The sequence below is a fragment of the Marmota flaviventris genome, chromosome 5, assembly GCF_047511675.1.
Source record: "Marmota flaviventris isolate mMarFla1 chromosome 5, mMarFla1.hap1, whole genome shotgun sequence".
Lineage (NCBI taxonomy): Eukaryota > Metazoa > Chordata > Mammalia > Rodentia > Sciuridae > Marmota > Marmota flaviventris.
Genome location: NC_092502.1, coordinates 4,905,408 through 4,925,226, shown reverse-complemented (window position 1 = coordinate 4,925,226; position 19,819 = coordinate 4,905,408). Strand labels below are relative to the sequence as shown.

The 19,819-nt window shown below is 40.8% G+C and overlaps 1 protein-coding gene and 1 long non-coding RNA gene across 2 annotated transcripts; both read left to right on the top strand.

Moving 5' to 3' along the window:
- The first annotated feature begins 7,863 nt into the window (after positions 1–7,863).
- On the top strand, positions 7,864–8,805 carry LOC139705845 (uncharacterized). The gene is made up of 2 exons (XM_071612747.1): positions 7,864–7,972; positions 8,204–8,805. The coding sequence occupies exons 1-2, from the start codon at positions 7,864–7,866 to the stop codon at positions 8,803–8,805; spliced, it is 711 nt and encodes a 236-aa protein (XP_071468848.1).
- Positions 8,806–12,821: 4,016 nt separating this feature from the next.
- On the top strand, positions 12,822–19,092 carry LOC114082411 (uncharacterized). The gene is made up of 3 exons (XR_011707475.1): positions 12,822–12,909; positions 18,120–18,383; positions 18,699–19,092. It is a non-coding gene; the product is annotated as an uncharacterized lncRNA (long non-coding RNA).
- Positions 19,093–19,819: the final 727 nt, after the last annotated feature.

Here is a 19,819-nt window from a genome sequence, read left to right as displayed (position 1 = left end):
TTTTATTTTACTTTTTGGAAATCTTTTTTTAATATTAATGTGTGCTATAATTTCCCTACCTACACAATGCCTAGGATGTAAAGACTGCAGCAAATATGTTAATCATATAAATGACGATGGGCATGTGTATCCTGAATTCACATGATTTAGAATTTGTTTACCTAGAAAATTTGAAGAAAAGCAAAAGACCTATCCCTGAATATTCTCAAACCTGCATCAACCAAGGCCCTTGTAATCTACTGACAGGAGTGAGGAGCTGCCCCTTCCCACGGGAAAGTGCACACCCTGACAGTCAACACAAGGGGGCGCAAGCACTTGGCATTGGCCTAGACTTTATGTCTAAACCTCCACTAAGCAAGTTTCTAAGCAGTGACTTGAGACTGCACAGGTTATTTGATTGTATAAGTGTCACCACTTATTTTTGGCCTCTCATTTTACCCACAGGATCAAGTGACAAGCTCATACCCCATGTTTAGAAACAAGCAAGCACAGTGTCTCTGAAAAGCTGTATCAATAATGCATGTGCCAGGAAGGAGCCCTCAGCAAATGCTGTTGATCACCCCTCAACTGTCATAGACTGGGGACCTACTGCTGTGCAGACACTGCAGCTGAAGCCACCATCACACTGAATAGATTTATGCAGATTCTACTCTGGGTGCTCTGTAATTTCAACTAATGTCTTCCCATATAATCTTCCTGAGCAGAAAATAAAATCTAAAGAAAAATAGAAGACCCTGGAGCACTCCTGTGAGAAAGCATGGTCCCAGCGAGCAGGGGAAGGTGAGGCCCTGTGCTGGGTGCCCACACCCCTACAGGGGGTGGCGCCCTCTACAGGACTGGTCTTCAGCAGACTGGCTTCCTGTGCACAAGTGATCAGGGCTCTATTTTCACATATGGCCCAATCATTTACTATATATTCCACTTGACACTTATGTTTATATTTTAAAACAGTGAAATAAATATATTATAAATGTGAAAAAATCAAACATCTCAAATGCAGCATTTTGTACACTTAATGAACATTCAATTATATTAAATATCACCTTTGCTAAAATACATGAAGATGAAAGGACTAATGAAAGTGAATGGAAAAACATGTGTAACCAAAGAGTAGAGTTAAAAATTCATAGAAGAAAATTACAAAAACATTCAGGCAAAGACATTTTTTAAACTATATTTTTATTGGAAAAAAATCCATCTGGTGCAACAACAAATGAAAATAGGAGAAACAGCAACTGAAGATAATGACTGACAGCCAGAAGTATCCCATGTCCTAAATCCATGGCTCCAGTCCAGTGGTTATAGAGCTTCATCAAATGATTTTCCTTCAAAATACAAGCACTAAATGTGTTTTTGCACATGACAGTAAATTGGAAAGGTTTTTTCACACAGTAAATGTGACTATAGAATCCTGATATCCCAATGAGACCAGATGATACCCAATATATAAAAGTATACAGGGAAGAAACTCACTTATGAGCATCAGTAGAACATTCTACCAAACTTCTAAATAAAGTGGGGGATCCACAATGACTCATATACAGACAAATAACCACACACACACACACACACACACACACACACACACACAACAATGAATTGGAGATTAATCTGCAAAAAGAAGAGGGGCTGAATATAGAGCCCAATACAACATGCCCAGTGTCCCAGGACTGGAACAGCAATCTCTCTTCATCCTGAGAATGACATCACAGGAATTACTAAGGACAAATACTGAGAGGGGTACAATCTCAATTGAACTTCCAGCTCCTTTGAACATATATGTATGAATTCTATAAAATAAAAACATTTAGATATTGCATCCAGAAGATGTGTTGCAGGAAGTTGTGGGAACAACCAGCAAGCAGAATCAAAGCTCAGACTACAACCTCCATGTGGGTTAATCTCAGGTTAACTTCTTCATATTCACTTGCTTTACCTGCTACACACCACAATGACCATTCTTTAATATTCAACAATGCACAAGTAAAACTCTTATGTGGAATTTAATTTTTTTAAATGAAAGATGATGGGTTTGTTTTGTGCATGTCAAATATCATCTACATTGCTGTTACTTTTCATTCATTTCTGTATTATAATTAAAAACAAATAATGCTCTGTTTTGAATGCCTTTTGAGTATTTCCTTTAAGGTTTTATGTGCTAGAGAATGGTCCCCAGTTTAACAGTATGGGCGGTGTTTACCCTAAAGCATTAAAGTCAGCATACTGTACTGATACATGCATATCCATGTTCATAGCAGCACAATTCACAATAGCCAAACTACACAAATAGCCCAGATGTCGGTCCTTGGATGAATGGATGAACAGTATGTGGTAATACACATTTCTTTTTTTACTCAGCCATAAAGAAGCATGACATTATGTCATCTGCTGGAAAATGAATGGAGCTTGAGAAAATTAGATGGAGCAAAATAAGCCAAACTCATAAAGTCCAGAGTCATATGTATGATCTCAGATGTGGAAGCTAGAAAGGACAAAAAGGTGTGTGGGGTGGACCCCAGGAAAACCACAGGGAGACAGTAGAGTATAGGAAAGTGTCCAGTGGAGAGAGGAGGAGAGGGAAAGTGGAAAAGTGGGGAGCGATGGGGGTGAATTACATTGTCATATGTGCACATGTATGAATATGTAACAATGAATCTCATTATTCACCACTCTAATGCTCCAATAAAAAATATGGAACAAGAACATTCCGGAGGTGTGTCAAGTGGGTGGCGATGACTTAGAACAAAGCAGCCCATGCTGAAAGAAACATCAATCAGGCACCTACAGAAATGCCTGTCAATCAGCGGAATCTCCTGACTAATGCCTGTCAATCAGCAGAACCCCCTGGCCTATCCTGGAGTTCAGCCAACTCCCCTGACCAACTTCAATGGGACAAGGGACTCTAAAACACCTTTTCCTGTCCCAAGCCCTTCCCTCCCTGCCATGAGCCCATAAAATCCCAGTCGGGTTGAGCTCCCTCCCATTTCTCCTCAGACCCTCCTCCTGTCCACTTGTCGGTCTAATCAAGTTCCGCCCAGGAGTGATGTCTCAATAAAACCTCGTTTGGTGGCGTTTTTAAATCTGCCTCCTTTGGTCGCTGCCCACCTCGCCTGATCTTTCAAGGTGGTGAGGCCTTGAATGATTCCACACAGAAGCAGCACCATTGAGAGACTAGTGCGGCTCTGATAGGACCAGATCCGTTCCTGTCAGACCAGGTTGTTGTAAAGGGTGACCAAGGACTTCCTCCCTGTCCTCATGCCTCCTGGCTCACACAGTGCTCCTTCTTCACACGGCCAGTTCTCTTTTTGATTCTCCATTGTTTTACCATATTCAATGGTGGTACTGAAGCCAGATTTAAGGATAGGTAGTTAGTGTAGTTAGGTAAATCGGCCTAATACAGAGTAAGATAAATAAAATGGAGACCATTATTGAGAATAGAGTCCAGGAAACCAGAGCGGCTCTTGGGGAAATTGAAATGTTAATATCCCCAAAGCCCAGAACGCATACTAAGGAACTGTTAATGAAGCAGCTCCCAGCAAACAGGGAGGTGCTAATCAAACCACCCCAGGCCTTCCTGCCCAGGTTGCTCCTCCAGCCCACCTATCTCCTGCCCACCTATCTCCCACCTTTCGGCCTTCCCACCTGTATTCTATTACTGCAGGATAAATGGAAACAAAGGACAGGAATGTGGGAAGACTAAAAGACCTTAGCTATAAAAAAGGGAAGACCTTGCCCTTCCACAGATTCCGCCTTTCGGGTCCCCTTCTTCTTCCAGGGAGAAGTCTTCTCTGCTGTCCTTTAATAAAGCTTCCACTGTCCACTCTCCACTTGCCTCGATGTGCTTCTCTGGTGTTATACATCAGCATTGGGGAAGCAAGGACTCATCACCGGTAAACAGTGGTAACAGTACCATGATGTTTGCACTCACCAGCCATCAAAATGGTCAGACAAATATTCTTTTTTTTTTTTTAAGACATTACACAAAATTAGGTATTCTCTTCTGGCTACACAAACACCAGGAAAACTCTCCTTTAGCCAAAATTATAGGAAGTCAGCAAGATTGTGGGCTAGGCAGTAACAAACCATCAATCCCCATGGAAATATTGAAAATCTATAGATTGGCTAAAATAGCCTTTTAAGAACTATGGACACTCTTCAATGACCCATATGAACCCTCTGGATGTCCAATCAACAAAAGCATCCAGTAGAGAAATTTGTAGAATCATTATTTCTTCTTCTTCTCCTCCTCCTCCTCCCCCTCCTCCTCCTCCTCCTCCTCCTCCTCCTCCTCCTCTCCTCCTCCTCCTCCTCCTCCTCTTTATCACACTTGTACATCATGACATAAACAAGAGGAAGTAGTTCTATTCTCAGTTTCCTCCCTTGGGATGGAGGAAAAAGAACAGAATTCGATGCATTCTGTCCTATCTGTGGGACATCATACTAGTTATTTCTGTATCACTTGACTTAGATTTCAAACAGCAATAGCAGCAAATTTGGCTCCCAAAGTTGGAAACTGCCAAATTTCTGTGGCAGGCACCATGGGAATGAAAGATCAAAGGATATGTGAGACCTGCAGATATGTGGGGGGCAAGAGATTTTAGGCCAAGGAACTAAGTTACTAAGAAGAAGAAGAAATAATAATCTCAGGAAAGTGAAGACATATAAAACTTCCAAGAACTTGGGAGGATTGTGGGGAGATACATGCACAGGGAAGGGAAGATATAGGCTGAGAAAAAAATGCCCTCAGTGAGCTTTCAGATCAAAAAGATGGTTCTAGCACATAAAGAGATATTCTTCAATGACAGAAGATAGTTGATGTCTTATAAAAAGCCTCCTCCAATAAAAGATCACAAGACACACAAAGAAACAGGTCAATGTGTCTCATTAAAGGAAAAATGTAAATCTACATATACTAATCTAAAGACACCAACTGCAGATTTACTAGACAAAGACTTAATATCCATTGCTTTAAATACATTCAAAAAGCTAAATGAAAATACTGAGAATGAAAGCAAAATAGAAAAATTGTACCTTTAAAAAATGAGAGTACCAACAAAAATATAGAAATTGTAAAGAAAGCAGGAAAATTCTGAAGCCAAAAGTTAGAAATGAATTGAAAAATGTACTTAAATGTTCAATATCAAACTCAAACACACAAAAAGAAGAATCAAGAAACTGGAAAACAGATTGAAATTATCAAGCCTAACAAAAAGGAAAGAAAATGAAAAAAAAAGTTAATATTCTTAAACACTTATATAAGGATGATGTCAGCTTGTGGAGAAAAATTGTAAGACCTTTTGTAAAAACATACAAAAACTTTATATACTTAAATAAATATATATGCAAATATATCTGCAAATCCAATATACTTGGTGTACTCCAAATAAGATAAATCCAAATAAATGAAGACAAAGAGTCATAACTATCAAAGTTTCTAAATCAAAGGCAAAGAAAATATTGAAAGGCATCACATCAAACTAATCCTCAAGAATACTACTGGTCAGTCTCTCAGAAGAAACTTTGCATGCTATGGAACAGAAGTTTGATATATTTAGCATTGGAAAAGAAAAACTATCAGTTGAGTATTTTACATATCACAAAACTACCCTTTAAAATAAGAGAGAAATAATGATATTCCAGAAACAATAAAAACTAAGCAAGTTAATTAGCACTATACATGAAATGGTTAAATTAAAGTAAAAATGACATTAGAAAGTGATATGTAGTCATATAAAAATAAAGTTCTCTGGTAAAAGAAAATATAAAAGCTATTGATTTTTTTTCAGTTTATACTCCACATGTAACTTTCTTTATTGTTTAGAAGAAAAAAAAATCCAAATGATTTTAGGTTATTAATTGATAGACAACATATTAATACACAATGTGTGACATCAATAATGTACTGTGTAAGTTCAAATCTAAGAAAGTAGAAATTTTGTGCATGATCAAATTTGGTATTTTTTAAAGCAAAGTGTTATGAACCAAGATAAACTTAGGTTGATAGATGTTATTTCCAAGTTAACCAGACATGCACACACTCACACAAAACATGTATTTATATAGCATTAGACAAATGAAAAGTGAATCAAAACATCACTAGAAAAAAAATAATCAAACACAAAGGGCATCAATAAAGAAATGAATAAGAATGAAATGAGCTCCAAGACACATAGAAAACAACAACTGACAAGAAGAAGTCCTCCATCACTAACATCATTAAATGTAACTGGATTTGATTTTCCAATCAAAATGCACACATTAGCAAATTGGATTTTTTTTTTTTTTTTTGGTACCAGGGATTGAACTAAGGGGCACTCAACCATGAGCCACATCCCCAGCCCTATTTTGTATTTGATTTAGAGACAGGGTCTCAATGAGTTTCTTAGTGCCTCATTTTTGCGGAAGCTGGCTTTGGACTCTAGATGCTCCTGCCTCTGTCTCCTGAGCAGCTGAAATTACAGGTGAGTGTCACCGCACCTGGTGAGCAAATTATATTTTAAAAAATCATACAACATTTTTCTGTCTCCTAGAGTATTAACTCAGATTTTAGTACAAACATAGGCAAAAATCAAAAGGATGAAGAAATGCATTCCATATGAACAGCAACTGAAAGAGATGAGCATGCTATAACAATATTAGAATGCAAATTAATTCAAAGTCAAAAGCTTTTAAAAATACAATGGCCATTACATAATGATAAAAGATTATGCATATGTGGGATTAACAATCATTAGCACATTTTCACCAGATATCAGAGCTTCATAATAATTTTAGAAAAATAGCAAAAAAGAAAGGAAGAGACAGCTCTGAACTAGTATTTATATACTACAATACACAACTGTATTTACTATTACTATATACACAACTGTATTTACTACAATACACAACTGTATTTTACTATTTATTTAGTAGCTACAATAGAGAACAGATAAGAAAACAGAAAACTAAAACATCACTACATACCACCTGGACCAATAGACCTACTATATACATCACTCCACCAGTGATAGGAAAGGGATACACTTGAAGTACTCAGTGGGTCGCAACTCATGAAAAATACAGAATAAAAATGGTAAATACACAAACGTGTAAATTAACATTGTCTCATGAGAAAACAGGCAGTTAAGGAAGAAATTGCCATTGGTATCAGAAAATTTATTTATAAAAATGAAAATAAAAGCAGAACACACCAAAACTGAAGGGATGCAGTGAGTCCAGTGGAAAAGGAGAATTGTATTTGAAAATACTGACACTCAAAAAAAGAAAGACTTCACATCAATCATTTAATTTTACACATTGAAGACATAGAACAAGCAAAACAAATTAGAAGCAAAGTTAGCAGTGAATGGAGTAATTAGAGATAAAAGAAAAGGAAAACAAAATAAAAAATATAATAAAAAATCAAAGAAATGTAGATTTGATTCTTCAAAAGTTTAAAAGAATGACACCAAGCTCAGCAAAACAGCAAGACTTTATCTAAAAAAAAAAAAGAAAGAAAGAAAATTAAAAACCTGAGGATGGATCTCAGTGATAAACTGCCTGGGTTCAAACCCAGTACCATAAAAAATAATAACTTTTACAAAACCCTTAAAGAATAAAAGATAGAAAATATATCCTAACTCATTTTTGAGACTAGCGTTACTTCATACCAAAGCCAAAGATAAAAATAGAATATTAAACACAAAAACAGATATCCCTGGTGAGTATTTTTAAAATAATACTCCTTGGTATTGATCCAAAAGAAGTAAAATCAGCATACTACAGTGAAACAGGCTCATCAGTGTTTACACTCTGGCCAGTCATGGTCTAGCCCAGAAGTCTGTCAGTAGATGAAGGATTAAGAAAATGCAGTACAAACACACAATGGGGTTTGACGCAGCCATAAAGAGGAATGAGATCATGGCCCTTTCAGGAAAATGGATGGAACTAGTGAACATCATGCTAAGTGAAGAAAATCACTCAGAAATCAAGGGTTGAGTGCTTTCCTTCATGTGTGGCAGAGCAAAACTAGGAAAAAGGGAAGAAATCCCAACAAAGCAGGGAAATCTGTGGAATAGAGGAAGGGAACTGAGGAAAAGGGAAGAATGATGGGAGAAAAAGGAATGGTGGAATGAATTGATCAAATTGTTCTATCTACATATATATCAGTGAATTCTAACTTTATGGGTATCTATGGAGATCAATTTAAAAGATACTTAAATAGGCTCACCTGGCGGCAGCGGCGGCGGCGGCGGCGGCGGCGGCGGCGGCGGGGAGCGGGGCGCGGGAATCCGGCCGGAGGCGCAGCTGCAGCGGGGAGCCCGCGGGCCGCCGGGGCCGCTCGAGTGGGCGGACGCCGAGCTCGGGGCCGAGGCCCCGCGCGCGGCGGAGGCCAAGGGGGCGCCGGGGCCTGGGGCGCGCGGCCGCGAGGCGGGCGGGCGGCTGGCCGAGCGCGAGCCGTATGCTTGCATGGATCCGGGTGCCGCGCTGCAGAGGCGGGCCGGGGGCGGCGGCGGCGGCGGCGGCCTGGGCGCGGACTTCGCGGTGCTGACCGGCGGCCAGGCGCGTCGGAGGAAACAGCCCCCCAGGCCGGCGGACTTCAAGCTGCAGGTCATCATCATCGGCTCCCGCGGTGTGGGAAAGACCAGCCTAATGGAGCGTTTCACCGACGACACCTTCTGCGAGGCCTGCAAATCCACCGTGGGTGTTGACTTTAAAATCAAAACTGTAGAGCTAAGAGGAAAGAAAATTCGATTGCAGATCTGGTTACCCTCAGCTCTGACTGTCTGTCCACCATCTGTGTGTGTTTGCTTTCATCTTCGTTAATCGCTGCTTCATCTGTGGCATCTCATGGTTTCCTGATAGATGTATCCTATGCTTTTAAGAAAGACAAAAATTCAATAAAGAAGTGTTTTGAAACTATAGAAAAAAATATTTTAAAACAACACTGCTGTCCTAAACAAATCCTGTTTAAAGGAATTTTAAAGAGATTCATTTTATTATATCAAAGAACATACATGTATTAGCCTAAACATCCTGTATCTTTGTAATGATAAAACTTTTCCCCTTTATGGTGAAGCCTACTCCTATTAAGCATAGACTGTATTCAATATTTGTTGGTTTTTTTTTGTTTGTTTGTTTGGTTGTTTGGTTGGTTTTTTTCAATTTTTTTTTCTTTGTCTGATAATGAATTTGTGAACTCTATCTTTGGTATATCTTTTATTAAACTGCACTGTTGTGTTTAGTCAAGGTAAATAAGTAAGTATGTATTTGAATAACTTGGCGTGTCCTGAGTGTTGTGGTATGAGAAGCATTGTGGTCTTTCTACACTAATGAAGTGCAAATAAAATTTTGCATTTATGAAAAAAAAAAGATACTTAAATAGAAGGAGCATCAGAAGAGGAGAGGAAGGGGAACTAGGGTGGGAGAAGAGGAGGGAAAGAGGAGGCACTGGGGACTGGGTTAGAGTAAATTATGTTCCATGCTTGTATGACTGTGTCATAATAAACCCAAACATATGAATAACTAGATTGTACGAATAAAACATTGAAATGTACTGTCTAACAGAGTTTAACAGCACACTGAAAGTGTTATACAGCATAAATAACTGGTACTTATCCCAAAAAGCAAGAGAGTTTCAATGTACACACACAAACATAATCTATCATGTCAAATACACGCTAGCAGGAATAACGGAGATAAATCACTGATGATCCTCTCCACTGGTAGAGAAGAGGCACTCTGTAAAACAGTATAGTTTCATGATAGGATATTAAACTGGAAATTGAAGGAAATGGGAATCCACTTAGGGAAACATTGGGAACAGGGAAAGAATTTGAATAGAATGAATAGTAAAAAGGAAACTACCTCTAAATAGTCAGAGTCTTACAGTAAATCTCAAGGCAAAGACAATGACCAGTGATGAATGTCTGAAAGTTTCTTTCTAAGATCAGAACAAAAAAAAAATTCCTGCTTTCACTACTTTTATTTAATGAAGTATTGTATGTCACAGCCAAAATAATGAATTAAATTTAAAAAAAATAAAAGACATCTGACAAGCTCAGTGGTAGAGCGCTTGCCTTGTACATGTGAGGCACTGTACAAGTACAGCACTACATAAAAAAAAATGAGTAAATAAAATTAAGGTATTGTGTCCATCTACAACTAAAAAAAAAGTTTTACAAAAGACATCTGACAAAATAACTGACAAAGTAAAATTATCTCAATTTACCAATAGCATGATCTTATCTGTTTAAAAAAATCATGAAGTTTCCCCAATAAACTGCTATAATTAATAAATGAGTGCAGCTAAGATGCAGAATACAAAACCATAGAAAAAAGACAAGTGATTTCTATAACATAACCATGAGCAATTGGAAGAGATAAAGAAAAAATTCCATTGGTAGTAGCACCAAAAAGAATAAATATGATTGTCTTTTGCTCTGATTTCCTTCCAATGTGGATTTGAGGTCTCTCCCTTGATAGTGGCCAGAGGCCAAGGTGGGCACTCCCTGGAGGAGCTCTGACTGGGGAACATCAGGTTCAGGTATGTCAGACAGAGGGAAGAGGAGGAAGCAAAAGCCCAGCGCCCTACACAGAAGAAATGTACGGCTCTCCTACACTCAAGTCCCAGAGGTGTCAGAGGTGACAACTGAGAGTTGGAGGTGACAGGGAGAAAGAGTTAAGTTTGGGGAGAGAAACCATAGGACTCTGCCTTCATCAAGGTCCATGGGTGTTATATTTTGGCTTTCTCAGGGAACTGGCTAATGTAAAGAAAACTCAGCAAAGGGGGCACTTATATACCTCGCTGTGGTGCTGGCCAGCAGCTGTGGGTGTTGGATTTGTGCTCAGTGAGATGGGAAACCAGCTGCTTCATCTCCACAGTGACATGAGAAAGGCTCGCTTCACTCAGGCCAAAGGCGGTGGGTACAGCTTGGCTTCAAACCACTTAGGTGGGGTCTGTAAATGGACCCTAAGAAAGCAACTCTATTAATAATCAAGAACATGACTTTAAAACATTCAGGAATTAACTTGGACAAGGAGGTGACAGACTGGTGTACAGAAATCTACAAAACACTGCAGAAAGAAGTCACAGTAGGCACGGATGAATGGAAAGGTATTCCACACATAGACAGTTGAAGACTTGAGCATTCAGAAACCTGATAGAGATGTTCGAATAACCTAAAGACATTCCTGTAGGTGAGATACACAGAGGAATTATGCAGAGTTCAAATAATAATAAATGTTGGAGAGGAAGTGGGGAAAGAAACACTTTTACACTGTTGGTGGGACTGTAAATTAGTACAACTACTATGGGAGTCAGTATGGAGGTTCCATGAAAGACTGGGCATGGAGCCACCATTTGACCCAGCAATACCACTCCCCAGTATTTATAAAGAATTAAAGTCGTCAGACTACAGGGATACATGCAGATCCGTGTTTATAGCAGCACAATTCAAAACAGCTTCCAACTATGAACCAGCTTAGGTGTTCATCGACGGATGAATGGATAAAGAAAATGTGTTGAATGTATACAATGAAGTTTCAGTTAGCCATGAAGAACAATGAAATTGTGTCATTTTCAGGAAAGTGAATGAAACTTGAGATCATTATGTTAAGTAAAATAAGTCAAACTAAGAAGGTCAAGTGTATAAGTGGAAGTAGACAGAGAAAAGAAAGAAAAGATAAGGAGTCTCCTAAAAGTAGAAATGAGATAAATAAAGTTTGAGGGGGAGGGAGGAGGTGAAGAAAAAGGGAAGTGCTGAGGAATGATATTGGACAATTATATTGTTATAGTGTGTGCATGTGTGAATATGTTACAATGAGTCCCACTAGTATGCAAAACTATAATGCACAAAAAATGCACACACAAAAGAAGAAGAAATAATACATTATAAAGTCAAATACAAACCCAATTTATAAAAGGATATTTAAAATCCTTATGAAGAAAAAGATTACTGTGTTATTTCAAAGTATAAAATATTCTTTGGTATTATTAAAAAGAAGACATATGTCATAAGGAAATAGGTAAAGAGGACATCAGGGTTTCACAAGCCTAAAATGAATGAACATCAAAAACAATAACAGAATAATGTTACACATGTAGAAATATGTAAAAGGACACATTTTGTATTAACAGAGAGTGAAATGCATGACATCATTTAAAACCTTTTTTCAGGGGCTGAGGATATAGCTCAGTTGGTAGTGTTTGCCTCACATGCACAAGGCCCTGGGTTCAATCCCCACAACAACAACAATAAGTCTTTTGTTAAAATAATTCAGTTATAATACACACAAGTTCTGAGGTATTAGTATGAGCATCAACAGTTGTATATGGATGTTGGAATGACTTTCAGTTTACAGCTAGCAGCTAGCAGCTATGAGCAGCTCCGAGTGCTTAAAGAATCTATACTTGTTCAGGCCTGATAGGAACAGGATGGGATGTTCTGCTCCAGTGAGCCGTTAGTGAAACCACATCCTTAGCACTTGTGGTCAGTGTTGCCAAGCTGCCAGGCCAGGAAACTGATAGCCAGGGAGCTTCAACATGGAACTTCTAACTTAGAAACCCTCTCCCCTAGGGACAAAGACCCTTCCTGATGATAGGAATATTTAGAGCATCCTCATAGTGTGGTTACATTAGGCATAAAAAGATTGGCTTATGGATACTATCTTACTCATGTATGATTGACGGGCATGCCCACTCGAACCCTATATCATTCCAAAAATAACTGAGCTACTGGACGACGACCTACGGTGGGTCTCCAGCCAGTTCTCTCACCAGTTCCCAGAGTCTGTGTGTTGATTCCGCATCTCTACCCCCCACGACTAAGGTAGCCGAGCAACTAGTTGACCAGAACCACAGCAATTTGGCACCTCAATGTGTCTGCTCGCACCCTTGCACCTCGGGACTGGCCATCCGGTTGATTTCAGGTAAGGTTTCAGGTAGGATTTCAGACAGTAAACCCCATTTGTGTTCTGTGTGCTGTCGATTCCTTGAAGGTGAGCAAGGAACCCCCTCCTCTACCCCCTTTCCTTGTCCTTGTGGTACTGTTGGTACCCAGAGTTGAGGGACACACAGTCATAAGGTTTGGCGTCACCTTATGACCCCTCCTTTCCCCTGGTTCACCCGGAAAATTCACACAAGGGACTGGTCCTCCCAAAATTCGGAACCTCAGTTTTCTCTGTTAAAGGGAACTCCACTCCAGAGACACCGAGTGGGCATACGACCTTGATCTGACAAGTCAAGGAAGTTCCCCACTAAGCACAACACATTGGACCCTAAACACACTCTTATTTGTCCTACTTAGGGACTTCCATGTCTGATCCGTTGCCCCTGCATGTGTGCTGGGCCCCTACTTTGGGCATCTTCCTCCTTATTAGTGCTTGGCTTATTGGTGCTTGAGAGACTTCAGGAGGCCTCTGATAGGCCCACCAGTCAGTCATGTGCAACCTTCTCCCCGTTCAAAGAGTCCCACAATTAGCTGCACTGAAAGCACTGCTTTCTCAGCGTGGACTCAAAGTGAAACCTAAAGACATTGATCAATTCTGGCAGGAAGCTGTCCTTGTAGCACCCTGGATTGGCCCTGAAAACATATGGGATCCACAAATTTGGATGAGAGTCTTATACTCTGCAAGAAAAAAGGAGGTCCATGAGGGACACATTCCCCCTGCCTCTTTCATCCCCATCCTTCTTGCCATCACTGCCAGCCTTCATGGCTCTTCTGCAGAAGATGTTGTCAAAAAGCATAATGAGTCTTTGGAGGGCAAAGCAATGACTCTTTAGGCCTCTGCCACAAGTGTCATTGTTTCAGATGAGGACAATAATTTGAATGAGGATGAGCCTGATGCTTCACAGCATCCTGCAGCTCCCTCTGCTCCCTTGTCTGACTCCCCTCCTCCTAAATATCCATGGGCAGACTTACGCCCTTATGCTGAGGAGGCACACCCTGTAAGACCCTCAGGTCCTTACCACCCCTCCACCGAGGAGGCACCACCTGTAAGGCCCTCTGCTCCTTGTCAACCCCCATGTTCTCCTCATAACCCTTTCCTCACCTTTCTAGTAAATTTTGCTTCTGATGCAGAAAGTAGACCCTAGCTGCCTACTCCCTTACCAGATCTGGCATTACTGAGGAAGGCTTCTCAGGAGTCTGGACCTGACTCTCCTTACTTTGAAGAGATATTAAGACAATGGTCCGGCTAATTACAAACCTCCTATGATTGGATGAACCTTCTCAAGACATGCTTAACTTGCCCACAATTTTTCCAATGGAAAGCTTCCTTCAAGGAGAAATCAGAGCAAATGGTGAGGAATAATCTCTCCTATGGCATTGCCATCACTTTAGATATGTTGCTGGGTCATGGTGCCTATGTGAGCCCGCAGGAACAATCAAAGATTGGCAATCTCATTTACTTTGACCGAGTTACAGACATTGCCATGAAGAGTCTTAAAAATATTACACCTCCAAAATATGATGAACTCTTCAGAAACCTGATCCAAAGCCCCCAGGAATGGTTCCCTGACTTTTTGTCCCGAGTTACTGAGGCAGTTGGGAAGTGTATCCAGCCTGGCCCCATCCAAGACTCGATGGTGAAGCAATTGGCATGGGAGGGAGCCAATGCTGAAACTAGGGCTGCAATTGCCCCAGTATGCAGTGAATCCATCTCTAAATGGATCATTGCTACAAAGGTGCTAGCTCCCTCTACAGGACCCATCCAGGCATTGACAGCTGTCATTCATACACTAGCAGTTAACAAAAATAATGGGCCTTCACGGCAAAGGTCTGATCTCATTTGCTTTGGCTGCAATCAACCAGGTCACATCAGAAGATTCTGTCCCGGGAATGATAGTCCTCCAGACCCTCCGCATCCCAAGACTCTTTGTCCTAGATGTAAGAAGGGTTATCACTGGGCAAGAGATTGCAGAGCCAGGTCTTTAAACTCCCATCAGGGCAACCCTCAGCCCCACCAGTAAGAGGGAAGAAACGTCCTCAAATCCATTGGACGCTGCCCATTTTGGACACCAAGCCCGGAATGACTCTTATGCTTGATGATGTCCCTGTTAAGGGCATAGTGGACACAGGGGCTGATGTTTCTATAATAGATTCCAACTCAGCATCCAAGATGATGAAGTGGAAGACAGTACCGGGTCCCCAAATTCAGGGTGTTGGTGAGTTACAACCACCAGGAGAGTCATCTCCCCTGTTATCTGGCAGGACACTGATGGAGAGAAAGGTGCCTTTTATCCTTTGATTGCAGAAGTCCCTAACAGCTTATGGGGAAGGGACATATTGGGGGAAATGGATGCTGTCATAACTACTGATGATAAAGCCCTTTAAGATGAAATTATGATACCTGACAAAATAGGACTGTCGGGGAGACCAGTGCCTCCCAAAATCTAGGGGCTACTGTTCCACTGACCACTAAGCCAGATCCCATCCCCCTGGAATTGGACACTACAGATCACATCTGGGTGGAACAGTGGCCTATACTAGAACCCAAATTAACAATTTTTTTTTAAGGAGAGAGAGAGAGAGAGAGAGAGAGAGAGAGAGAGAGAGAGAGAGAGAGAGAATCTTTTTTGTAGATGAACACAACACAATGCCTTTATTTTTATGTGGTGCTGAGAATCAAACCCGGGTCCCACATGTGCTAGGTGAGCGCTCTACTGCTGAGCCACAATCCTAGCCCAACAATTCTTAAGTAACTAGTTCAGGAGCAATTAGATCTTGGGCATATTGAACCCTCCACCAGCCCTCACAACACACCTATCTTTGAAATCCCCAAGAAAAATGGGAAATATAGGATACTTCAAGATTTAAGACCAATAAATAAACATGTAAAAAGGATAGGTTCATTTCAATCAGGTATTCCTCATCCAGCCAGCATCCCAAGCAACTCTTTTATTGTTGCCATAGACCTCAAGGATTGCTTCTTTTCCATACCTATAGCACATCAGGACATATCCTTTTTTTGCATTTATGGTGTGGGAACCTAACACCATGATACCTGCCTGGAGATTTCACTGGATAATCCTCCCACAAGGGATGAAAAATAGCCCTCCAATAGTCAGCTCTTTGTTTCTCATATGACCAGGCCTCTTACATAGCATTGCCTGGTCATATATTATATTGATAACATTTTACTTGCTCATGCAGATTCTGATAAATTGCAAGTCTGCCTTAAGAAGTTGATGTCTAACCTTGACACTTTGGGCCTTCACATAACCACTGATAAAGTGCAACATTCTGCCCCACATGAGTTTTGGGCTACAGAATTGCTGCAAGAATACAACCCCTTAGAACTAATCTGACTATTAGACCTCAGTACTCACTTAATGAGTTGCAACAGTTATGTTGTCAAATCAACCGGCTCAAGCCTTTCCTTTGTTTGCCTCCAGATGCACTAATGCCTCTGTTTGACTTGCTTAAAAAAGTGAAGGATCCTTCCTCCAAGATAAGGCTCACTCCTCAAGAAGAGACAACTGTTCAAGTGATCAATGACAGTCTCTCAAGGTTAGAGACCCATAGATATGACCAGTCAAAACCCCTGTTAGGAATAATATGACTATTATGACTTCTGGAGCACCACTTGGCATTATATGGCAAGCCCAGGGACCTCTATACTGGGTGCATCTGGCCTGGAGTGAATGTCATAAAATCACAGGTAGGCTAGAAAGTATAATTCTTGTGGGGCTAAAAGTAAGATATTATTGTAACAAGATTTTTCACACAGAGCCAGACACCTTGGTGTTACCATTAACACACACAGAGGTCTCAACACTCCTACAGAATAATACTCTGTTTCAGACTTTACTGTCTGACTTTCCTGGACAAATTGATAATCACTTCCCTCCTGATAAGCTGCTCCAAACACTGCAAATGCTCGAGATTACAACTCCTATGCATGCATTCCCTGCATCTCAGCCCATACCTTTAGCACCAAGTGTGTTTACCGATGCAAACAAACACACCTTTGGTGTTATCCTGAAAATTCCCAATAAACATGACATCGCCCATATGGAGCACCACTCAGGATCAGTGCAACTGGGAGAAGTTAGGGGAATAATACAGGCATTCCTTATGAGTGCAGACATTGCCATCAATATTTTTTCAGATAGTAAGTACTCTGTCCAGATGGCAAAAGCAATTCCCTGTGCAATTTTTAGACCCACAGGTAAGCCTATTGATCAGGCTCTCCAGACCCTTAAGGATATTACAGAAAACGGGAAACATCCATGGTTCATTTCACATGTGAGATCCCATACTGGATTGCCTGGATTCATTGCTAAGGGCAACTCTCAAGTGGACAAACTTATCTCCAATGGGTCTAACGATGCTGTACTACAGGAAACGGACACATTTTTTTCCTGCTGTCCTGTGTCTTTGGACTTGCTGGAGCAAGCCCGCATCCTCCACACTAAGTTTCACATGTCTGCAAATAATTTGAAGGCCTTGTTTCCTGACCTTACTATGACACAATGCAAGCATCTAGTCCAGGCTTGCAAGAATTGTGCCCCTCTGGCACCACTTGGACCTCTGCAACCACAGGGAGTAAACCCTCGAGGCCTCTCCCCTAATAAGCTTTGGCAATGGATATCACTCACACCCCCTCCTTTGTAAGTTCAAGTATGTCCATGTTATTGTGGACACTTACTCCAAATGTACACATGCTATGGCACAGTCAGGAGAGAAAGCTTCAACTGCCATAAAGGCAATGAAAGCAGCAATGTTAATGCTTGGGGTGCCTTGGTCTCTAAAAACAGACAATGGACCAGCCTATACCTCACAGGAGTTTCAAAATTTCCTGGTGTCCTGGAAGATTACTCACACAACAGGCATTCCTTATAACCCACAAGGGCAAGGTATCGTGGAAAGGACTAATCAGACACTTAAGGAAACATTTCAGAAACAAAAGAATGCTCATACATGTCTAGATCCTCACCTAGCATTGACACATGCTCTCTTTGCCCTCAATTTTCTTAACTTTGACTCAAATGGGATAAGCTTTGCATAAGCACTGGGGCTCCTTTCTTTCCCTGACTCCAGTCCCCCTGGTACGGTGGAAGGATCCACTCACTAATGCATGGAAAGGGCCACACCCTTTGATAACCCAGGGTAGAGGCTTCATCTGTGTTTTTCCAGAGGACACCTCTCACCCCATATGGGTACCAGCAAGAAATGCCACACCAACCATGGACAGGCAGGCCTCGGAAACTGAGCCAAAAGGAGAAGAAGAGATCATCATGACCTCCCCACCGGAGGAATCACAAGATAACCTAGGGTGATATCAAAGCCCTACCAGATCAAGCTCAGACCATGTCACCTGCTGGATACCAGAGTCCTGGTGCTCTCTTCTTGCTTATGTGTGCAATTATAACCTGCAACTCACAAGTAAGTGCACAACAGGTAAGTATGAGGAAGAAAGGCCTCTGCCTAATGGCCTGAAAACTCAAGGCCCTATGCTGGCTTGTCCAAGCAAAACGGACACACTTCAAATTATGCCCCATGAGGGAAAAATTGCTTTGCAGATAGCTATCACTCATGAACAGCTGTCTGCGAGACAATTCTCCTCTAGCAGGGAGCCTCTAGCACCATCTAGTGGCAAAAACCCTTCAGTGAGCAAAATACTCATGCCACTGCAATTAAAAAACCATGAGAGCAATCCACGCTCAATTAATCGTGATCAGAATGTTGTACATACTTCTCTCTCAAATCTTGCAGAATGTATCCCAAGGACAAAACTCAGGAGGACAACAGTAGCCCCCTGGATCAACATCATCATAAGGCTCGCTGTCCTCACAGCCACAACTGCAACTGCCGCTCTTGTCACTCTCCTGCACCCGACCAGAAGGACCACACCCAACCGATTGGAAACAACTTATGCTGTTGCTGGGACTTTAATTGGACTTTCCCTTCTTTTTCATCAAAGCAGAAAAGGACCCCCTTTATGCTTTTGTGCATCATTTTGTCATTCAGCCCGAAAGTACATGCTTGGTGGGTGGGAGCTCCGTCTCCCAGGATTCTTTTACCTGTTGGTTTGGATGATACTGAGAGAACTGGCTGGAGACCTGCCTCAGCCAGTTCTCTCACCAGCTCCTGGAGTCTGTGTGTTGATTCCGCGTCTCTACCCACCACAACAAGGTAGCCGAGCAATTAGTTGACCAGAACCACAGCATAGGGACAAGCATATTTCCACATGCAGAATAGTATTAGTACTTCCCATCACATCCTATACTCAACTGTATTAAAGACTTCAACATAAGGCTGGATAATGTAACACTAGAGCACAGCAAATTCCACTCTCATCACTTCTACCTCCCAGAGTACTGGAAGTACCTACTTCACAAGGAAGAGGTATCAGAAAAGAAAAAGAAATAAAAGTTATTCCAATCAAAAAAGAAGATGTAAAATGATCTCTATTTGCAGATAACATAATTTATATGTCGAATACTTCAAAGGTATCACAAAAAATTTAGAAATAATAAATAAATTCAAGAAAGTTCATTATATAAAATCAACATACAATGGTGAAATGAGATGGACATCATTACCCTAGATATTTGCATGAAGACACAAATAGTGTGACTCTACTTTGTTTACAACCAGAGAAATGAAAAATCATGCTCCATTTGTATACTATGAACTGAAATGCATTCTGCTGTCATGCATAACAAATTAGAACAAATAAATAATTTTTAAAAACTAGGAAAAAATCAACATACAAAAGTCAGTAGTACTTGTCTGCACAAATAATTACCTAGGTGAAACAGAAATCAGGAGAATGATGGCATTTATGATTGCATAAAAATAACTGTAGAAATCAAATAAGCAATGAAGTAAGA